Source organism: Parus major, chromosome 6 (assembly GCF_001522545.3).
Source record: "Parus major isolate Abel chromosome 6, Parus_major1.1, whole genome shotgun sequence".
In the NCBI taxonomy this organism is placed as follows: Eukaryota; Metazoa; Chordata; class Aves; order Passeriformes; family Paridae; genus Parus; species Parus major.
In genome coordinates, this window is record NC_031775.1 from 28,939,898 (window position 1) to 28,963,649 (window position 23,752).

General features: G+C 44.2%; 1 protein-coding gene across 2 annotated transcripts in view; it reads left to right on the forward strand.

Moving 5' to 3' along the window:
- The window catches only part of GRK5 (G protein-coupled receptor kinase 5), a 154,189-nt gene extending 138,866 nt beyond the window's left edge, over positions 1-15,323 (forward strand). For both annotated transcript variants that reach the window (XM_015633438.3, XM_015633439.2), the window contains 4 exons: positions 4,276-4,413; positions 6,714-6,851; positions 7,641-7,772; positions 8,556-15,323. In XM_015633438.3, coding sequence (XP_015488924.1) covers positions 4,276-4,413; positions 6,714-6,851; positions 7,641-7,772; positions 8,556-8,654 — 507 coding nt within the window. In that variant the 3' untranslated portion in view covers positions 8,655-15,323. The remainder of the gene's footprint in view (positions 1-4,275; positions 4,414-6,713; positions 6,852-7,640; positions 7,773-8,555) is intronic.
- Positions 15,324-23,752: the final 8,429 nt, after the last annotated feature.

The following is a 23,752-nucleotide window of genomic DNA, read 5'->3' on the forward strand; positions in this document are numbered from 1 at the left end:
TTGAACTTGGAATTATTTATTACATGGTATGATCTGGATATGAACTGACTGATCACATGAAGATAAAACAGCTCTTTGGGGACTTTTGGCTTTTTTTAGCAATCCTCACAACAGTTTTTTTCTTTTTGTAAAGGAAGCAAAACAAAGTCACGGAAAAAAATCTCAGACATTGCAGAGTTTGAATCCCCAATGGGGAGCAAATGAGTGACATGAAAGTATCAGAGAGCTCTTTATATAAGATCTTGATGGAACTTCACTGCTGCTACTCAAGACTCTCTTTGAAAGTGCTGTTCTAGTCATGCTCTGCCCATGAACCCTGTAGACTAAACCCTAAATGTCAACTGGAGCCTTTTTTACCAGAACACACAGCTCTGCTGTTTGGCATTAACTTCATGCATGGTTGGGTGGCCCAGGCCATCTCCAGATTTAAAACTGTGAATTATCTGCAGGCTCTACTGTAGAATTACATTTAAATTATGTTCAATGGGGTCCCTTGCACTGCTGTCCCAGGAGGGCTTGTCATCAGCCTGATGGAGTTGCTTTTGTTTTCTCTATTCATATTAAATGAACCCTTTGAAGCTGAATTAAACAAAAGTGTAGAGATGAGTTATGACATACTGTTGTTATCTCCATTTTCTTTTCCATGTCAGATTCCCAAATGGGATACATATTTCAGGCTCTTGCATGAGTCTACTATTGCAGAAACCTTCTGGGACTGCAGGAAATGGTAAAAGACTTATTGTTCCTTGGTGAAAGGAAGGATTCTCCCTTCTGGAAAATATTCTAGTCCATGCTATGTCTTGATATCCACAACAGAAGCCAGGAAGAATGTCTGGTTTCACCTGTTGCTATCTCTAGATTTGTCTGCATCTACAGCTTTCCAAATTCCATTTATTTCTTACATTTTTCTCCATTGTGATTCTCCTGGGACTCTCAAGAGACTGGCAGCTGCTCCCCTGCAGCAGGATTTTGCAGGAGAATCCTCTCCTTTCTGTGTTCTTTCAGTCCCAGCCTATTCCCAGTGGCCTGCTCCCTTTTGTGTCTTTCAGCCAGCACTGGCCAGCCACCCACAACCAATGGCATTCATGCTCCAGAAACTTCCTTCTTGCCTCTGAAGTTACTGAATACTCCCTTGTTTGTCATGGAGGAACCCAGGAATCCCCAGGCAGCCTTATTCTGTCCTCAGCTACCCTTTTCTCTGACCGCACACTCCAAACATCTTACAGCCTGACAAGGGCAAATTCACAGATCAGCTTGGTCTCCCCACTTAGTCCAGAATCCAGACTGCAGAGATGAGAAATAACCCCCTTTTCATCCCTTCAGAGCTGACTTTGAGAGCAGAGACTGCAGAGGTCTCCTGTGTCATCTCCAAGCATGTCCAAATCTATCCCTTCCTACTGCCACTTGCTCCTCAGCTGTTCCTGAAAGGTCCAAGGTGTCATTTCCAAAAGTATATCAGAGCCACTAAAAATGATCTTTCTGCTTTCAGCTTCTTCTTTCCAACTGTCAGGAAAGTCCTATTGACATGAGAATAAAAGATTAAAAGAGCTTTTCTTTGCCCAGCCAGAATAGAGCAAGCCTGATTCTGACTGGAAATTCCAAAGTGACCATCTTCAAATAGACTAGGGCATAAAACTGGACTTAAAAAAACAAAAAACCCCAAAATCCCTCACAACAAAAAGTCCTAGTCTCAGGACTATGAGAACTCAAAGTCTAATGTAATTATTTGAAAGCAAAGCATCCCTCTTTCCTTCTAGTAGGGAAAGCAAAGTGCAGAGAAGTGCTCTGAGACAGGTCTTTTGCAGTGAGCCAGATGGATGTGGTACAGTATCATGTGAATCTCTCTGCTCAGAGTATGGCGAGGCATACAGATGTTTCCTCAAGTCCTTTTACATTTATGGATCTGCCACTTGTGATCTGTCAGCCCAGATGTCACCACCTAGACAGCATGAGGAAAGAATGGGGAAGAAAGGGATATTTCGAAGCTGAAAGTTGCTACTGTGGCCAACAGCAGTGTTTAAACCCGTTCCTCTGACCATTCAGTCTCCTGCTGTTGCTGCTGCTGCTGCTGAGGCAGAAAGACCTGAGCAGAAAACTCTTATGTCTACAAACCCTTTCACCACCATTTGTGGCTTGTCTGCTGCCACTGCAGCTTGCTCAGACCTGGCTGGAGGGTGGCCTCAGTGCCCATGGGGCACACGGATTGCCAAAGCCATTTGCCATCTCAGGCTGGAAATGACAGCCCTGGCAACACAGAAGCAGAACTGAGGTGGCTGTTGGAAGTCAGATATGAAAACCACCATTGCCCAGATGGTAGAAGTGCCCAGAGATAGCAGAGCGTTCAGAGAAGCCTAGAGCTGTGACACTGTAAATCCCTGATAAGGACAAGAAACCCCAGCTCTAGCCAGGCACCAGAGGAAGGAGAACAACATGACATTAGCAACAAACAATTTAAGTTCCCCCTCACTGAGATGAGGTAGCTGAGCTGGGCTGCTGCCTCGGTGGCTGAGGCAGCGGCCCAGGCAGTACGTGCTGGGGCACACCAGCCCTGAGCTGGGCACACAGACCCTGAGCTGGGCACACACACCCCGAGATGGGCACACACACCCTGAGCAGGGCACACACACCCCGAGATGGGCACACACACCCCGAGATGGGCACACACACCCTGAGCTAGGCATACCTGGGCACACACACCCCGAGATGGGCACACAGACCCCGAGATGGGCACACAAGCAGCATCTCCTGGCAGCCTTGCCCCAGCGGAGAGCCTGCCTGGCACCCGAGAAACACAGGACTCCTCCCCAGCCTTCCCAAAGGTGTTTACATCCCACCGCCCACAGCTGGGAAGGTCCCGGGGTCTCTCCCGAGGGTGCTCCCGCGGGCCCGGTGCCTGTCCGGGCTCAGAGAGCCCAGCCTGGCCCGTGCCCCGCCTGGTGCCGAGCCCCGCTGGCCTTTGCTGATGCCCTCGGTGCCCTCACGGTGCACAGCCCGCTCGGGCAGGGCCGGGGGCTGCTCTCGGCCCCACTGCGGGCCAGCAAACTGGAGCCAGCAAACAGTGGCCAGCTGCGGAGCCTTCCCAATCCCCCGGGCCCCGGGAGAAGCCCCCGGCCCCGCTCCCGGCCCCTTCCCCTGGCAGCGATCGCCGCCCGGGCCCGCCGCGCTGCCCTTTCCTCTGCTGCCTCCCGGCGGCACCGCCCGAGAGGCTCAGGATCCCCGATGGGCTCGCAGGAAGGCTTGTGGGGAAGGGATGCTAAACACCGTCCGGGCTAACCTCTGCCGTGGGCAGGGACACCTTCCACTGCAACAGGTTGCTCCAAGCCCTTTTCGACCTGGAGCTCGGCACATCCAGGGGCAGCCACAGCTTCTCTGGGCAACCTGTGCCAGGGCCTCCCCACCCTCAGGGAAGAATTTCTTCCTCATATCCCATCTAAACCTGCTCTCCTTCAGTTTAAAGTCATTCCCCTTTGTCTATTAGTGACATGCCCTTATCCGAGGTCCCTCTCCAGCTCCCTTGCACTGGGAGGTGCTGTAGAGTTTTCCCTGTAAATATCACGGTGTTTCTGTTCTCTTGCTTATCTGATAGACCAAAGACGCTGAGTTCAGTTGGTGGGCATTGCACCTTTATGGGTACCCAGGAACAGGCAGGACTTGCTGTAGCAGGTAGAGGTTGTGCACTGCCCCTCTGAAAACAAACAAGGCAGAGCTGAGGATAACCACTGGGCACAGGTTCTGTGGATGGAACTTCCCTTGAGCTCAGCAGAGATAAGCCCATGGCTGTAAAGGCTTGGTTCAATGTGTCATGTGAGGCATGATTCCATGTCATGGAATGTAGTGCAGTGGGTGAGGGAAATACAGTTTGGTATTTCTGATTTTTCCCAAGCACCTGTTCTTCTGAGGGAAAATTATTCTTGCAAACATAAAAAGCAAAAACAAAAGAACTGAGGCAAAACACACGGAACTTATGAATGTGCAATTTATATGTTGCTAGGGTATGTCAGACCTTCTCTTGAAAGTGTTCACTGAAAGCAAGCAAAATAAATGGTCTCTGTTATGACTGTAAATACTTTACAGCAGGTGATTTTCTGAGGATTTCACCAGAATGTAGAACAATGCAGTCCTAATCCATTTAGCTTCAGCTTTTAAGTAACAGCAGTTGCAACTCCCCTCTGTACTTCCCTATGGGCACACTTAAAAACAAGTGTGGAGATAAAAATACCTTTGTGGAGCTCTTGCTCTTCTGACACCCTCACCATTCTTGTTGGCACGTTTCAGCTCCTCACCAAAGATGTGAAGCAGCGGCTGGGATGTCAAGGGGAAGGTGCAGCAGAAGTGAAGAGACACCCCTTTTTCAAGAGCATGAATTTCAAGCGGTTAGAAGCAGGAATGCTGGATCCTCCCTTTGTGCCTGATGTAAGTACAATAGCAAGAACCCCCAGTGGCCGCTTTTAAGAGGTTTGTTTCTAAAATAGCTTCTCTCTCTCAGGGCTGTCATCGCTGTCTGCATGGGTAGTTACCCCAGGAAGGTGTGGAAAGTGGCAGGGCTGGAGTGGGGAGGCTGGGAGGAAGAGGAGAGAGGGCTCTTTGCGCATGTGGGTGCAGGCTGGTAACCTGAGGCTTGATCCATTCCCACTCCTTTTGCCATAGCCTTCCTGTACAGCACTGAAGGCACTGGGAGTCTTTGTATTCCTTTGTCCACGGTATTACTGCGAAAGTAAGTGTGCTCAGAACCAGGTGGTGCTTGGGACAATCAGCAGTGAAAGCCACATGTGTGCATACAGCTTTATAGAGGCAAAACCAGAAATACAAAGTCCAGAGCTCTGTGGAACTGGCTCATCATGAGAACAGTGGTTTGCTACAGGCTCAGCTATCAAGTGTCACCTCAAGCAGAGAAGGTGACTTGGACCTGAGAGAGCATTTGGAGCTTTTTGGTGTTCATGGGGCATGGAACCCAACACTGAGTCCTTACCCAGATTTACACACCAGGCTCACACATACTGAAAGTCTTTGTTGCATTGGCAACAACAAAACTTTTTCCACCCTTTTGTGGTATCGGTTTCTAGCCCAGTGCACAGAGTTATCTGATTATTTCCCTCCTGCAGGGCTCTCTTTCTGGCTGGAGCTTCTATCCTTAAAGTCCCCATATGGTTCTAAGTAAACACTGCCATTTTAACATATTAAGGAAAGTAACATCTTGGCAGCTCCCATTCCCCTTGCTGCAAGCTCAACCAAACCAAAGTGGTTTGAACACTACAAAAGTTTACTTTAGTTGCTCTGGTTTTGCTTTACATTTTACTATGTGGCCTAGTTATTCCTGCCAATTAGTCTGTACGACCTGCTTTAGTGGGAAGAAATAAGAGACAAGCTACTATTTCTTTCTGATGTAGAAAATTATAAAATTCTGGGCTCAAATTTGGGATCTGCCAGAGTGCATAAAAACTGTGGAACGTAAGGCCTAGAAGGCACCTCTTGGGGACATATTTACAAAAGCAAATGCACATAAATTTTTATGGCTGTTTATTGTGGGCTCAAGAGCTGCCCCTAATTCAATTTATTTGGCACTTCATCCACAGATCTCCCAGTCTTTACTGAAGTCAGCTGAATCACCCAAAGCTATATAGCCAGTGGCAGAGGTTGTTATCCAGACCATGTCTCTCCATCCTCTTCTACATTACTCCATCTCCACAAAAATGTTGTGGATTGCAGCAGTCAGGAATGCAGAGGGATACAGCCTTCAGCAAATAGGACTTCTGTCAGGAATTAAGTCAATTTGTCTGGTCACAGCGCTCAGAACTAGATAAATAAAGTAGTTCACTGTTGGACCCTGGGCAGTGCAGTCCTGGTACCACGGATAGGCAGCAGGATCCCACATGTTCTGGGGTTCAGAAGCTCTGGCTGGCCCCACAAGGCACCCCTCAATTATCCCTGCACATCAAAGGGTGGCTGTGCAGGGAAATCTCTGGGCACACACACTGCCTGTGATAGGTAGCCACAGATGAGTCTTTCTGCTCCCTGGGGTTGGCTGCTGGAATATGAGCTGAAAGTTGCATCACTGCAAAGAGTTTTGTCTCTGTCATACCAGAAAATTAAGTAGTTCAAAAAGGCAAAGCCATTTGACTGTTTTTTTTTTGAAGAAGTGCAGCCAAGTTAAAAGAGTTAATAGAGGTAATTCTGGACAGCTTCCAGCAGCTGAGCTATTAATAAAAACAATGGAGAAATGCCAAACCTCCTGTTTTCTTTAGCAATTAGGTTGCATTCCTTTAAATTTTTAAGCTGCAAACTCCACAGCTATCTGGACAGGAGGGCACTTCCATCTGAGGCCTCTTTTCAGAACTCTCTTCAGTGCACCACTCTAAACATTCTGGTTTTCTGTTGTTCCCTCTCTAAATGAAAAGACTACTGAAGGGTTCCATTTTTCTTTTCTGGCTCTTTCTGTCCTTTTCCTCTCACCTCTTAACCAGATGGTACATGGATGACTAAAACCCACTTTGACTGATGCTTTGAGGACTTCAGAATAGGAAGCTTAATGTGCTCAAAGTAAAGCCAGCCTTTGATGATAAACATGCGGGCAGAGGGAGTCTGGAGAAGGAGGATGCAGACACACACTTGTTAGACATTCTCACTTGACTGAATCTGTGAATGAAAGCACATGGTCCGACTCAAAAATATTTTTCCTCTTGTCATTTCTCCTTTTTTTTTTTCTGCTGACATAGCCCAGAGCAGTGTACTGCAAGGATGTGTTAGACATTGAGCAATTCTCCACAGTGAAAGGAGTTAACCTGGACCAAACAGATGATGATTTCTATTCCAAGTTTTCCACAGGATCAGTGTCTATTCCATGGCAAAATGAGGTAAGGATGTATCATAGCAAAATTACTGCAATAAACCCCATAACACAGATGGTTTAAGAGGAACTCTATGTTTCCAGTAATATATAGCTACTGGATAACTTGCCAGACTCTAATGCTTTCATGAGTTACGAATGGCCTCTTTCAAGATCTGTAATGTACCACAGATGTCAGCTTCAGGTGACTGTATCTGTTGGCTCTGTGTATTTGTGTAAATTGGCAAGGCTCCTACTGTACTTCCTCCTCCTGGATTTCTACAGAGGTGTTTCCACAGCTCTCAGCACCTTCTGTGGTACAGTTGGAAATCCTTAATAGAAGGATCCTCCACTGGTGACCCTGCTGTCACCCATTGTCTGCAGTCAGTCCCAGCTGCAGCAGTTAACTGCAGCATTTCCATATCTGGGTCTTTGTTTCTGTTTGACATCAAAACACAGCCAACTGTGGATTTCAGAATCTAGCTCTGCATCAAACAGCAGATCCACTTGGGCAGAGGGGTGCTAATAACTGGGATTTTGTGAGAGTGCCTGTCTTTGACTGGTATTCTCTGCAGTGCTAAAGGAAAGAACAGAAAGTCTTGTGGGGCAGCTTCTGACAAGTCTGATGTGCAATCACGCAGAGCAGACTCAGCCTCTGCTTTTCATACACTCTATTTGCCCTCTACAGACAACAGCAGGAATCCAGCTGTTAACTCTCCTCACACACTGCTGACTTTGAAGAACCTAACACTACTAGAATTTATTTAGTGCAGATGAATAATTCTATTTTTCTCTCTCTCTCACTGTATTCCACTAGATGATAGAAACAGAGTGCTTCAAGGAGCTGAATGTATTTGGACCAAATGGTACTATTTCACCAGACCTAAACAAAAGCTACCCCCCAGAGCCACCCAAGAAAGGATTGCTACAGAGAATATTTAAGCGACAGGTGAGACCTTTTATGACTAAGACCAGGAAACTGCCTACTTTCACAGCCCTGTTCTGGTGATATTTCTGCTAGGAGAAAGGCAGTGCATCTTAGAAAGGGCTGGATTTCACATTTACCTCCATATCTCAAGTTTTTCATCTACCTTGTTTGATATTTTTTGCCACCAGCTGTTCCAGTGTTGCTTGTGAGTTTTGTTTCCAGCAGTTGAAAACTTCTTACCCAACCTATTTTTCAGTGCTATGCTGAAATGCCTTTTGAAACTGTTCAATGGTTTTGAGAAGCTCCTTGTGAAAATCCTTGATTTATGTGTTTAAAGAAAAAAGGGCAAATGCATTTTGAGGGAGGTAGTTGTGGCAGGAAAGCAAGACAATAGAGAGAAACCCAGATAAAAATGTGATGTGCAGCTTTCATGAGGCACCATGGCACCACTTGCAAATGTTAATAACATTCTTAGATTGGTCTGTTTCTGTAGAGTTAAATGCCTGAGCATTGGCAGGTATCCTCTGTATTAGTCAGATTTAGCAGATACTGACATTTTGCAGTGAATTGATTTGGCTCCTGGAGCTCAAGTGAATCTTCTTTGCTGCGTTCCTCGAGAACTGCCATGGTTCTGCTGACCTAGAGAGACTACAGGTAAGAAAGTGAAGAATATGTTGCATCTGAAGATCTTTAAACAACAATCTTGCAGTCCAGTCAGTACCATAAAATGAGCAATGTTGGATTAAAAATAAAACCATGGCATATTATGGGAATCTAATTCTCTTTTTCTTCCTCTTCCTACAGCATCAGAACAATTCAAAGAGTTCTCCAAATTCAAAGGCCAGTTTAAATCATCACTTAAATTCAAATCACGTAAGTTCAAACTCCACTGGAAGCAGCTAGTTCCAGCTCAGTCCTATGAAACAACATGTTGCATCCTTCCACTATAATCTCTGGAGCTTCTGTGGATGAGAGAGCCTCCACCATCGAGTGAAAAAAAGAAAATCTGGATCTCCCAAAATGGAGATTTTCTATCCATTCCTTCCAGTGGAGCCTCACATTTTAAGAAGAAATTTCCACTCAGGTCTGTTTTTGGAGGTGGCACTCAAGACTGTGTGAATCAAATTTGTCTCTTTAGAACATTGCAATAGAAATTCAATGAACATGACTACTTGCACGTATTTAAATAGCATCATACTAGAACTGAATTTTGTCTTTATTATTTTTAAAGAAAAGTTTTGTAAATTTCTCTATTGTCTCAGTTTACATTTTGTACATTTGTATTTAAATGAAAGTCAGACTTTGGAGGTGTATATTTTCCAAGCAGCAGTTGTAAAGCCATGTGTTTTAAGACATTTTTTTAAAAGAAACAAAATGTGACTCAAGACTTCCAGAGCCTCAAACGAGAAATCATTCTTTTTAGCAATTCTAGAAAATTCTTCATAAATCACTTTATCAGACGGGGGTTTATTGACATGCATTTTTATGGAACAGTTTTTTCTTAATTATTTTACATCTGTATATTTGGTTTACAGCAACACTGCATACATTTCTCCTCTTCATTAGTTTGTAATGTCTCGCATTAAATGCTAAAAGACAAGATTTGGATGCATTCAAGAATGCTACTTGCTATACTGAAGGTTTGTGATGTCTTGGGACCAGCACAGCTGAGATTTGCACTTACGTTGTTATTCCATCAAAGGCCTTTTAGTTAGAAAGGGAGCCCTGTTTTAATCTCTTTTCCTTCACTAGTGGTTGTGCTGTTTCTAACAACAGATGGAACAAAGCTGAGGGAGAAGTGACCAGGAAAGCAAATGTCCATTTATTTTTCTAGGACTTCAAACCTGCACCTGCTGAAATGAGAGCAAAACTCAAAGTATTCTCCATGCTGCAGTCAAAAACCCAAGGTCTTGCCACAGCTGCCCATATCAAAGAGGCAGCAGGAGAGAAGTTCAGCAGTCTGGTTTGTGCCAGCCATAAAGATTTGTGACAGCTTTGTAGAGCTGAGCTGTGGAGATTCAGAGTGGGATCTGAGCTGCTTTTGGGCAGTAGCAGAACTTACAGGCTGTCCCTGCACTTAAAATACTTCTATGTGTCATGCAAGCATCCCCTGACACATCCACCCAGTTAGATCCCCAACTGAATAAAATGCCAGTATGAAATAATAACTCCCACTTCCAGCTCCAACATTCTTTGTCCAGGATTCTTTAACCACTGACAAAAACTCTGTCCCCACCAGGATGAGCAGGATCAGGCAGGATCACTAGCAGTACCTCAGGCATCAGAGTCATGCTTTTCTCAAGTATTTCATTATTATTGTTAAGAATACCTGATCAAAAATATGGTTCCTTCCCTTCCACAGGAATTGGAAAACCTTTGTGCCCCCAGCTGCAGGCAGGATCTCTACAGCCCAAAGTGTTCTATAGAGTGTATTGGTTCCCCATACTCTTTACAATGTTGGCTAGACTATACTGATTTTTTTAAACCTTTAGGTCATCAGGAACATCTGAAAGCCACCCTGGTGTGTCTAAAATTCTGTTAGCCAGTAGTGAGCTACTGCAGGGTCCAAGGAAGAGATGTTCCAGTGGGAGTCTATAGCCGAAACACATTAAACTGCCATGTGTATGTTCTGTGTGGCCAGTGCTGAGGGGGAAGAAGATGAAGGTTAGTAGTGGCAAATCCCTGAGTGCAAAACACACAGAAATGGCAAAGTAAAGCAGCTTGGAGTTGTGAGACAGAGAGACAGAACAGGGACTTGCATAGAGCAGCTGACAGAGAAAAGTCAAGACAGGGAGATGAGGTTTCAGCCATTCTCCCATGTCAGATTCTGGCATTGAAGATCTTATAGAAGATGCAGGATTTTAGAGATGTTGCTAATTTGGCGTGTGAAGACTAAAATTTTCATTCTTTACCATCTCCAGTATTGAGAAATACCAGTAAATCCCTTACTGAAAGCTGGTGAACAAATTGCAAATGTTGATTATAGCTGGTCTTACACTTTTTAGATGCTACCAGGCTTAATTAGTGGTGGATGACGTTTTAGGGACAGGAGTGAATGACAGCACTTGTGCCTTGTCCTGCTCGCCTTTCAGTGAGGACAGTCCTCACTCAGCAGCTCTAGGAGCCTGGCAGTGGGGATTTAGGGACAGTGCAAAGTCCTGGAAGGATGAGAGCACTCTTTCTCCTTGGATACCTGGAGGACATTATGCTAGGGTTGGATATCCTGAATTCTCGAGGTGGCACAGAAAAAGGGTGCTTTATGTGCACCTGAAGGCATCGAGCCTGGGATGGAGCCCCTCTGAATCCCACCTCCTTGGAGCAGTGAGAGAGGAAGGGGAGAGACAGAAAACACCACCAGTAGAGGGAGGTTTCCTGCCACATCCCTTGAGTGTTTCTGTCCTGTCTGACAAACTACAAACAGTATTACCATGATGGGGCAGCAGAACTTTCCAGCACCGAGCCCTGGAAGATTTAAAATCCTAATGACCAGTCCTAGGGATCTTCTTGTCACAGTTTGCCTACAACAACAAAACCTGCAGGATTTCTTTTTTTATTGCTTCTTGTTTTTGTTGGGATTTTTTTTGTTTTTTAATTTTTTCAGCTTGCCTTACACTCAAAGCTGGAGTAGGAGCATAGTCCTTGCACGTTCATTGTGTAACCAGGTACAATTTGTGCCCAGAACTCAGGGCTGAAGCCCTGTCAAGGCAGTGCCCTGCACAGCCAGGCTTCCACAGGCATTTGGCCATTGGCTCCGTGGAGTCAAATTAAAAACACTAGGAACTCTGAAAAAAACCCTTATATTTTCATCATACAACCTTGGAGAGCATTTGCAATGAGATTTTGAGCATTTTGATTCCAGGTGAATTTTGAGATGGGTTTGCACATAACAAAGTAGTAGAAAGGAGTAGTTCTGTAATAGCTTTCCAGACTGATTTATTTTCTCTATCTCTGCTTCAGTTACCATCCAAACTCTTTCAAAAAAAAAAAAAAAAAGCATATGCTCAGATCTGGTTGTTTGTTTTAAATAGATAGATGAGCAAAATTAGCTCTTTTTAAGAATCAGTAATCTTTTGCAATCTGATCCTGAATTATGCAAGCATGCCTTTTATTTTTAAATCTTTGTTGAGTAGTCTGATGAACACTAATTAGTTGACAGACTTTCATGAGTCAGGTGTTTGCTATTCATTTTCTGCAGTGTCTCAAGGTTCACTTGAGTCTTGTAGCATTTTTTGCCACTGTTGGATGAGAGGCTTTTTTTAAACAACAGAATAATGAAGGAAAAAAATAACAAACTCTTAGATGTGCACTCTTGACCTGGATTATCTAAAAACAGGTTTTTCACAAGAATGGCCATGACTCAGATGTTGTTTCTGAACAAAAACCTGCTTGTGAAGCTCAGAGAGGTGTGAAGATAATCAAACCAAACAGGTAGTGCTGTTCAAACTGAGTGTTAGGGAGCTGCAGAATTCAATATCGCAGCGTTCACCTGGCCCTGCTCATTAGGGACTCCTGGTTCCTGCCAGTTCAGAGACATAACAGCTCTCCATAAACACAGCTTGATACCACCTCAATTTGCAGTCACCCCAGAAACCGTGGCTGAGAGTGTCATCAGCGCTAGGAATCAAACTTGGCTGACCCAGTAAAGCACCTAATGTGAGGACACTGATTCTTAAGGTCATTCACCCAAACCTCAGGATCCAGCTTGAATTCTTTATTCACATTTCAAATCCAGCTGATCTTTTTCAGTGGCCATGACTCAAATGAAAAAACCAACAGGAAACCAACCTGCATTAGTGGTAAAATCACAGTCAAGATGAGGAAGATGCAGAAGCTGTGAGCTCTGGAGGACAGTGTGTAAAGTTCACAGTGTGTGAATATTCTGGGTGCAGTGGCAGCTGGTAGTGCACAATCTTCCTTGGGGTCATCATGTGTTGGTCAGAGTTCCTTCAGTGGCCGGGGAACTGCACGCACAAGGGTCTGGCCCACGGCACAAAGACAACGTTGTCCCTCTGGGGGGTCAGAGGGGACAGCTGGATGAGGCAAGTAGGAATTCCCCCCAGCCTGCATGGACAGCATCACCCAGCCTCAGTCAGGAGCTCCCTGCACAGGCTTTTCTGGAAAAGCAATAAATGCACAACCCTGCAGCACAGCTGCTGCATCTCACCAACGTCCGTGGAACAGGTGGCTGCAGGAACTGGCTCCACCATGAGCAAGATGTGGATGTTTTAACCCCTGTTCCACAGTCAGTTGTGATCATCATTTTGTTCAGTTAATATTTGTCATATTCACTTAAGTTACTCAGTGCAGAGAAGATCACTGGTCAGGCATTTCCCATACAGTCTTTGGAAAGAGTGGATTTTTTGGAAGAACATCCCATGTGTCTCTATGTGGACCATCTTGTATCATGTGGACGCCTTCAGGAGCTCTTGAAGTCCATATTTAAAGGCTTTCCTGACCAAGGACGGTCCCAGTCTGTCTCAGGCTGCAGGGAGGTTCATTTGGCAGTGAATTCTGGAAGAATCAGTCTGTTCAGCGGCATCATGGAAATCAGGAGATTCCAGAGTTGTCAAGCCTTTCACAAATATGATCTTTAACTTAAAATACTACTAAAGATTTAGACTAAGGAGAATAATTACAAACATCCTCATGCTGAAGTTTAGAGAAATTTTGCATCAATTTAAAACAACTCCTCTTTTGTGTGCTGGGCAGGACACACTTCCTTTTATACTAAATAATGTTGGAGTGCTGGCTGGTAATAATTGTCTTTGCCTAAATGCAAAACCCAAAAAGATAAAGAAATTGGTTCAGAATTTCATCAAAGAAGCTGAAAGCCAACAATATGCTACAGTAATATGGGCTGACCTCCCCCAAATGTCTCTGTGATAATACAAATACAATCTGCTGCAGTTGGATCAGCTAAGCTGCTGTACTGACAAATGGGCTTTATGAAAGAAACAATTTTAAACAGATTGCTGCCTATTCATTAACATGAATATTACTGCTGGCACATATGTATTCTCCTTGCTTTATATACTGGAGCCAGGAGTGATGGTTTGTATTCCTATTCTGACTGTGTTTTTCTTCACTGCCCTGGGCAAACCTCTGTGAAATTTTGTTTTCCCATTCCCAAACATGGAGGGATGCTCTCTGTCTGTCAATGGAAAGCACTTTGGAGTCTGGGCATAAACCAGATCAGTATCAATTCTTTGTATTAATATTTAAATGAAATAGGCTTAGTGTAGCTGCTCTTTATTTACATGACTAGTGAGACGACTCTCCTAAACTAGGACTCTTTTTATTATTGGTTTGTCTTAGTTCCTTAGAGATACTGAAACAGAACAAACTGCACTTCTGTAAGACATCTCCAGCAGACAAAGAGGTGACAGTGCAAATGTTTAAGTACTCATTTCTTGCTGAAGAGCTGGCCAGTAATTGTGGCATTCACATGAAAACATTTCCTCTGTTTTCAGAAGGGAGATAAACAGTTATGAAGAAGGGAACAAAATAACATTCATTGGTTCAACTTTTTGGCCAAGCCTGCAGAGGATTCCCTAGGTACCCATTGAGTGAGGGGCTGTGTGAAGCCCCAAGGATGGATCTGAGGCAGACTGGGTCTGGGAGCAAAAGAGACAACATGCCTGGGGTCGGTGGGCTCCACAGGGGAACTCCAGGTTTTCTGGAGCAGTCCCATGGAGAAGATTCACTCCCAGAGAAGAAACATCTCAGGTGGTGGCGGGATGGCAAATGTGTTTTCCTTTCTCATCACCCCACATGCAGCTGTTGGATATGTTAATTAGCGAGCTCAAACGAGTTGTTTCATGTGTATTGAATGCGGTCTCCCTTAATTCCATTTCTTTTAAACACTGGACACTCTTCTAAAAGACTGAACATTTTAGCCTTTTGAAGCTGAAAGCTGTAAAAACTTTATTTTGTGTTTCTGAGCAATGTAGATAGACCTAAAGATTTCATGAACTATCATGTGGTTGCCCATATCTGACTAATAATTAAATTGTAAAATTGCAGTTTCATATTAGGGTTAGTCTTTTCACCTGCTTTAAAAATTAAAAATCATATTTGGTATATAAACACACACAGAATATCCTTCTGATTGAATTTCAAAAGCATATCCAGGAGTAAATGTTTTAAAGCACTTCTAATACTGTAGTCTATAAGAGGAGCAGACACTTCTAAAGCAATGTTAAAAGTTGTCTTTCATAACTGAGTCAACAGATCATTTTTGTAATAAATTAAAGCAAGTGTTCTCAATTAGAAGAGCTAGTGGCTGTTGATATTGTATAAAAAAAAAGTCATTCTAATATCCAAAGGGTTAGGGGTGGGGAGGGTCTGTTTGGTTTTGTTTCTCTTTCCAGGGAGATCTTAAACATTGTTTGATGAAGCTAGTTTCATTTTGAGATTGTTACTGAAGATAAAGGCTTCTGTGTTCTATGGCTGCTTGGATTCTTCGTACATAATGTCCTAGTAATGTCACAGTGCTGCTGTATTTAGATCAAACCACTGTTTTGATTGGGTTTTTTGGCTTTTTTTTTTAATAAATTCCTTAATTTAAATACATGAAAACTATATGTTTTGCTTTAATGAGGCACCTAATCAGATTCCTCAGGTCCTTTGGATCCTGAAGATGGTTGCAGTGAGAGTGGGGTGCAGCCCATCTCTTCCTGGGGGCCTTTGTGGCTTCACCTGGTTTGTGTTTTCTGTCCCACCACATCTTCACATGGGGGTAGAGGGAACCACAAACCAACCTGAGGTCGTACCTCACTTTGTGCAGCTTCTGGTTCTCCTCAGGTTGTGTTTCCCCTGAGACCTCCTTCCCTCCCCTGCCTCCCACCCTCTCCTCCCCATCTGCACCATCAGCCAGGGCAAGTTTTGCAGCCTCGGGGGTAAATTCAGAGACAAAATCACAGCAGGGGCTTCAAAAAGCATGAGCTCTGCTTCTGAAATTCAGCTTTTGCCTGATTTATGAGGCCCTACTTTGCCTAAGCTCCAGTCAGACAGAGAGAATTTATTTACAGAAGGAAAACAACAACCAGCCAGGGGTGCTGTGCACTGTTCCACACAGGTAGATCTAAAACAGAGATAAAGAGTTGGCTGCAAAAGCACCAGCAGGAAAGTGGTGATGCACTGCTTTTTCTTTAAGAGGAGAAAGAAGTATTTTTCAAAGAGGCATAAAGAATATTTTTATGAGACTACTAATGGCAAGCAGTGTCTGCATCAAGTTTCACGGAAGAACATTGAGAAAACAGATTATCTGCATGAAAGAAGCAGCTACATCCAACAGCTAAACTCAGTAAAACCCAAGGTAATAAACTATATAAATTCAGGTCATGCATATTATCACTTTCCAAACAAACCCAAGCCATTTTTTTCACAAGGTTTTAACACTCTGAGAGGCTGTGAGATGAAATTTTATTTCTCCCCTTAGCAGCTCTTGGTGTTTTGTTGGGTTTTTTTCTCTCTGTAACTTCATGTCTTTTCTGTGCAGCAACATCTAGATATGTTCCCTCCTGGGGGATCCAGTCTTCTTAGACTGTTCCACTATCTCTGACATGGGATGCACAGCTTCTCAGAGGAAAGTCATGACACTATTTTGAAGAAAATCCAATTTAAAAGGCATGTCAGCTTTTTTTTTTAATTCCTTGGGGTGCTTTACAGATGAAAAATACCATAAATGGGCCTGACTGTGAAATTTCAGGTCTATGGGGTTCTTCTGGGGGAGGGAACACTACAAGTTTCTGCCAAGACAGAGCCTATTTTTTGGGGATTTGAAATTCTGCTTCACATTTGTTATTCAGTAAAAGTGAAAAATAAAATTTAAATATGGCCTGTTAAAAACTGATGATCTGAATTGTCTTGAGTGGAGAAGAGGAACTGCCAGGAGGCTGAGCAGCTTGAATAGCCCATTTACAGATGCTTGGGTAAATCACAGAACCACAGAATCATTAAGGTTGGAAAAGACTTCCAAGATCATCAGGTCCATCAGGTCAAACGTTTGACCAAACACAACCTTGTCCATTAAACCATAGCTTTAAGTCATTTCTGGAACACTTCCAGGGACTCCACCACCCTCCCTGGGCAGCCCATTCCAATGTCTCACCACTCTTTTAGTGAAGAAAATACCTGGTTTTCTAGTTTCTTTTTAATTACAGTTTACTGATGCTATTTTTTTTTGCTTAAGGAATCTTTGTTTTCCTTTGCTGTCAGCAAATGTCAGTCACACCCTAACAGTGCAAGTCTCCACACACCTCTGTTAATTTAAATGGCAGAGGTCTGCAGAGAGGCTCAGGATGCTCCAGACCTGCTAATCTGGAGTTACTGCAGTGTGACAGTCATTAAAATATCAGGAGCAAAAAGGCAGGCAGTTTCCCTTTTCTGAAAAGCTTGTAGATCGGAAATGACTTGCAAAACCAGACTTCAAAAGGACACATTCAAGTGTGCAAAGCCACATGTTTAAGAAATGAAAGAATTAAGGTTGCCTGTATCCCATTAATACTGTTCCTTTCCCCTCATGCACTGTTATTATTATGCCCTCACATAATACCATGTTATTATTATGCATCCACTCCTAGAGGAGAAACTAACCTCTGGCAAACTCACAATGAAAACCAGATGCATCTCTTCAATGGCATCTGCTAATACATTATGAGTTTCAGACTTTCATTTAAATCCTAAAATATAAAAATAAAAATATTTTCCTGCAGGGGAAATCTCACCTAATTGGCTGCTCCCTCCATTTGCAGCAGGAAGGCAATTGGGAATTCAGAAAAATTCATTTAGCCTAAATATTTATTTCTCCCACACACAAAAGACTGAGAGCTCTCAGTATCCCATCTCAGTTCCCTTAGATTATCTTGATCCCAGGATGGGGAAAAGGATGTGGAATGAGTCTTTTATGTTTCCCTTCCCTTTTCTGGGGAGAAAACTCTTGGTTGTTTCCTGAGGGAAGTGGCAGAGGGATGTGAGAAGTTCCTCAATCTGCCCTCCCCTTTCCTCATACCTTCACAGCCTGAAAAACACAAATATGGGTCCCAAGAGCTGAGGAGGCAATGCAGAAGAAATATTTCTGCAAATAGGTGTTGGGAAGAAGGAAAATGTGACCTGCAGAAGGGACAAGACACACCTTGGGGTGAGTTTCAGCAGGGCTGAAGAAATGAGAGGAACAAGGAGAGAAAAGCATTGGGGAGGAGCCAGCAGTGGAAGGGATTAGGTGTAGCCAGGGGCATGGTTTGCTTGTTAACTCACATTAAAACCAGTCTGAAAGCAAAGAGAGAAACATCAACTCAAACCACAACTATAATGAGGAATTTATTGCTGATGATACCACAGGCAGTAATAGATCTTTCTGGAAGCTTAAATTCATTGCCTCATTTTGGGTCTGCTATTCACTGTGGAATTAAACATTGACATTTCCCATAGTAAAAACATTCAGCTGCAGCTGACATTTTATACTTACATGACCATGATAAACATTAAAATACAATAAACAGTTTGAAGTTCAGATTACATTAGGAATTCACTATGTGGTTCTTGTATTTACAGTAAGAAAGAGGGAAGGAGCCTTCTTTCATGCTTAATTCCATCATTCTAACTTAGATCTAGCATTTTTTTCCTCTTTGCTCTTGTGGTTTTTGAAACAAGGGGTTTTGAGTCTGCAAATAAAACCATAATGGCTGATCATATTTAAAAGTAGATCTTCTGTGTTTATTTCTTCATGCATCAGACTCTTGCAGTGATCCATCTCATGATTACAGGTGCCAATGAGTGAAAAATCAGTAATTTCTCATCAACTCTTTGCATCTGTGTCAGAAATAAGTCACAGTAAGAACATAAATGATTTGGGCCACAGTGACATGATAAAAGCAAGAGGCTAAAAAGAAGCAAAATAACGAGGCAGAATACAACAGTCTTTCTTCAGATTAATTAGCACAAACTTCACAGCAGGAGACAAGCTACTGCTCTGACACTAATCACCTGTTTTAAAGGCAATTTAAGTATTCTAGTAATACACACACGTATTTAGAGCACTGCTATAAGCTGCACCTATGGTTCAATCATGCTGATTCTTTCCAGGAAATACTTGAAAACAAATATATGCAATGTTAATCAAGAACAATCCCAAAATAAGCACGTTTCTGCATCAGAGGGGACTGATACATATGAGCTAAAATCAGAATGGTGCTAAACAGGAACAACCCTTCCTGGGTTCTAGCACGGCACAAAAATCTCCCACCAGCTCCAGAATCACTTCTTCTGCACAAATGCTTCCAGAGGAGCAGCGATGTGCATTGTCAGAAGGTCCAAGAAGTCACCAGTGTAGAGCTTTAGGACACTCTGGATTTCCTTTTGAGCCTGGCACTCGCTGCCTGCCTTGCTGTGCTGGTTTTCTGAGCTGCAGGGCTCCTGGTGCTCCTGGCCATGGCTCACCAGCAGCACGGCGCTGCAGCTGCTCCTGCGCTGGGAACCCCTGAGGAACGGGCTCTGGCTCTTCTCTGAAAACCCCTTTGTCTTCCTGGTGCACCTCTGGTGGTTCCCCAGCTCCATCAGCCTCTCGTTGAAATACTCCTGCAAAGGTTTGTCCTGGAAGCCAGGGCTGGTGGGCTGCTGGCATTTCAAGCAGCCCCCTGAGGAGCCCCCCAGGCAATGGGCTAAGGAGCCTCTCCTCGGGAAATTACTGACTTGTGGTGAGGAGGTCTTCCCTCTTTCCAGATCCTGGAAAATTTGGTTGAAGGCAGGATTTCCCAAATAACTTTTTGATAACTGTTTTAAATAGAGGGGAAGGGAGAGGCAGGGTTGGGGGCAGAAAGGAAGAAGGAAATCTGAATTAAAATCTGTTGGCCTCAATAGAAATAGAATCTAAGGCATAAGGTTCCATACAATAAACAGCTGTTAGACAGTGTTTTTGATTCTTAATCCAAATTGCCTAAAGACCAAGCAGCTTGGTACCAATCCCTCTCTGGAACAGAAATCCAGTGGGCTGAGAGGTTAATGCTGAGAATTTTTACCTCCAGACTGTGATGTACTGCCACAATTCTGTGTTGCCTCTGTGAAAATCTAACTTTTTAAAACCATTTCTCACTTGTCTGTATTAAAAGAACTTTAGGTTTATCTTTTTCAAATCCCATTAGTTTGTAGCTGCAGTTTCCCAAGGCAAAACTTGATCCTACTTCTAAGAGATTCATTCCCCCCAAACCCCTTTCTTTAATCCCAGGTAATTGCTGAATTCAGTATATTTTTCCAAGAATAGCAATTTTCACATTCAAGATATTTCTACATCTTTAAACTATGCAGTTTATTATTATCATCATCATCATCATCATCATCGATATGCATAATTTTTTCTCCTCCTTTCCCATTGCAGAATGCCTCTCTCCTTTCTAACCAGCCAAATTAATACTCAAATTATTTAAATAGTAAAGAAAGATCTGGTCCAGCCCCCACTGATACACTTGGGCACCTTCAAGTTGATTTCAGGGGAACATCCATGTGATGAGTCCTTTTGTTGACTGGGAGATAGAATTTTGGCAGAAACTCACCATGTAAAAAGTTGCCTTTGCACAGTTTAATGTCCTCAGGGTTTTCAAAGTCCCTGCTCTGCCATTCCCACCTTTCTCACCTCCTTGTCACTCCAGGACACCCTGGCCTGTCTCAAGCTACCAGGAGCAACAGCTGGTTTCTGTACAGCAAGTTTGGCCAGACCATGGCTTTTTCTCTGAAAACCTTGAGAGAAGAGCTGTTTTATATTATATTACTGTTTCTAATCAATAAAAAGAAAGACTATACTGTATGTAGATGACAGCCACAGCGGGGTCGTGGAACATTTTGCAATCATTTATTACGCCTGACAATGCCTTTGGTATTAAAAAAAAAACCCAAACCCCATCACTCATGCAGTTTTTGACAATCTGTAATTAAGTCTAGATCCTTGCTAAGGGTCCAGCCACAAATCTGGTTTGAGAGCCCAGCAATGTCTCAGTAGGGCACTCCATCATCAGCCCCTGGCATGCTGCCTGCTCGTAATGAATGAGCAACATTGAGCTCAAATGAGGAATAGTGGGTTGGACATGCCATGTAAACTGAAAAGCAATCAAGGTTTTGATCTCCCACTATTCCATCACACTTCATTCTGGAGGGGACCCAGCAAATCTGATGTCCCTGCCTAGAGTGGTTGTACTTTTGGAATAAGTTAGGTAATTGAACACTTAAATCTGACCAAAGCAGCCTTCCTAACTCAAACTTTTTTAAATGGTTTAAAAACAAAATCTACCTAAAAATAATAATAAGCTTTTAAAAGGCAGCAGAATAAAAGCCTTTCAAGTTAAGTTTTTCTACACCCAACCACAGCTCGGACTTTATTATCATATCAAACATCAGCTTTTCAGAACATAAGGGAACTATTCATCCTGCAGAAGAATAGGTAGCAGACACCATATATTGCAAGGAGAGTTTTGGCATACAAACCTTGACGTCCTGGAAGCCTGGGTATTCTGGGATGATGGGCAGGCCACACTTGCTGACACTGTTTGACCACTCTTGTTTCACAATCCTACGAGAACAACTGCAGCTCCTGGAGAGGGGGGCTTTTCCCAGCTCAGGTGGATTTTCAGCGATACTGAGCCCTTTGCAGTGTTTTATGTAGCAAGTCCTCAGGCACAGCGTGGAGACAGGCCCTTCCATTGCAGCAGGATCCAGAGGAGTTTGGAAGCAGTGTGTATTCCAGAATAAGTCTCTCTCCCAGTTCTCCTCTAATGCATAATCTGGTCCCAGGGTACACCCTGCAGTGCTGAGCACTGAGACACAGCACCAGCAGCTCCCAGCAGTATCACAGGCAGCAGATGCCTTTGCTGAGGTCTGAGACCCTCAAACCATTAATGCTGCTTTTATCCTCTGAAAGCTCTTCACAGAAGGTCAGCAAATCTGAACCAAGAACGCAAAAGGTTCAGGTGAGAGGAGAATTTGCAGGGATTACAGAGTCTCCCCCCGTCATCTCAGACAGCCTGATGTGGCTGCTGACGCTCAGCAATTAGAGAAGATCAACAGCCACACGCAGGAGTCGTCACTCAGCCTATTTGGAGCAGGCAGATCACTGCCCTTGTGACTGACCAGGGATCCCTGACACCAAAACATTCAGGGCTTTAGCTCTGCAAGGCCAAAGGTGAATTAAGTCAACACAATGAACAAAGAGTTGAGGAAGGACAGTGTAGGAAGCTGCAATAAAAAATTCCTCTGAAGAAATCTTATGCTTCTCGTCTTCCTCAGTGTGGTTGGAGATGGGCTATAGCCCTGGAGACCTGGGGAGGTCCAAACTGCCCCACTGTTTGTGTCAGGAGAGGGATGCTCTGCCTTCAAACAGCCCAGCACCAGTGCAAGTTTGGCAAGAGATGGTGGAAGCAGCAGGATTCCTTTCAGCCAAAGCTGAGCAAATGTTCCCAGCAAGAAGCCAAAGCTGCCCTGAACAGCTTACAACCCACGCACAGAGCAAGGGCAGCCAGGAAAGCAGCTCCACGGTTTTGATTTGGAGATATGTTGGTGGTATCATCTGCTGGAGACAGATAAATGTGTGTAGTTGCAACAGTTGGCACATCACAAGGGCTCCTTGTTGTTCCCAGGGGCAGGGGACAGCTCCTGTCACTGGGAGGGCAGCACCTCCATTCACTGCCCCAGCGGGGCCAGGCTGCACACAGAGCTTTGGCACTGAGGGATGAGCTGCCTCCTCTCCATCACACACCACGGAGTAATTACTGTGCTCACTGGTGCTTGTGGAAGGAACACAGAGGGGGTTTGCAATCCCCAGGCCCTCCAAGGCTTCTCGCTTATTTGAGGTATTCAAAAGTGTTTTCCCACCCTGAATACCTTCATGGAAGTATTTGCGGGTGCCCTGGATGAGCTAGAGATCCTCATCAATCCAGGGTATCCATAAACATTTGCATGCACCTATTCAGAGCCCTGACTGTGAGCTAAAGAGCTTTGGATGTGATCCACGAGGCCATCAGCTGGATTCAGGTTAGTGCTTTAGGCTCTCTGGCAGATGGCAGCAGGACCCTCAACAGCAACACCCGCCTGGCTGCAGGTCAGGAGTGGGGCAGGAGCCCACAGAAACACTTCCACCCAGCCCTTCACTGTCCAGCTGCAAAGGTGCAACACTCCTTTAGTTATCTGCTCTGCTAATTTTTCATTTGGGGGTGAAACAATTCTCAGGCAGAGAACAAAACTCTCCTGTGCGAGTGGCCATTGCAGCTGCACCCCCAGCAGCCCTCACGGGTCAGGGTCTGTGTCCACAGCTCTGTGTGAGCCTCACACAAATTCAAATATGAGCCTGACAGTAACAATTTGCATGTAGAGATGTCAGGATGCTCACACAGTGATGGAGCAGTGAGTCATCCCTGCTGCAGCCCCGGTTGTTTGCAGGGCTGTTGTATACATAATGGTACCTTCCTATAGAAATACAATGTGGCCTTGCTAGGAGTACCTGAGAAAAAAATTTTAAAGCATCAAAAAGACTTCCTGGCAAGGATTTTTTCCTCTAAAAGGCTTTCCTTGTCCTGTTTGGCAGGGAAAAAAAAAAAAAAATCATCCATCATGCTAAAATTTTTCAGGCACTCCCTGAGCCACAGCTGCTTTGGGGGTATGTTCCAGGCAAAGCTGGATCAGTGACTCCCTGCAGACAAGCAGGAGGTGAGTTTTGTCTGTCCAGCCCAGGTCACTGCCTCCGGGTCTCAATGCCTTCAGCCAGAGCAATCTGCACTGCAGAACGTGCCTTACCCTGCCGAGGCCGAGAGAAAAAACAGCAACAGCAGGAGCCCAGCTGCTTTCACTGGCCACAGAGAATTAATTCTTTTGTGTCACAGCTCGAGGTTCTCGTGCTGCTGCCCACATTTGTCACCTGGCAAACGAGAGCTGTGTGAAAGAGCTGCCGCTGACACTTCAGGCTGGCCACACCTGAAGAGTTCCCTCTTTCCATTTCAACCCTCATCCCAAAACCTCTCATT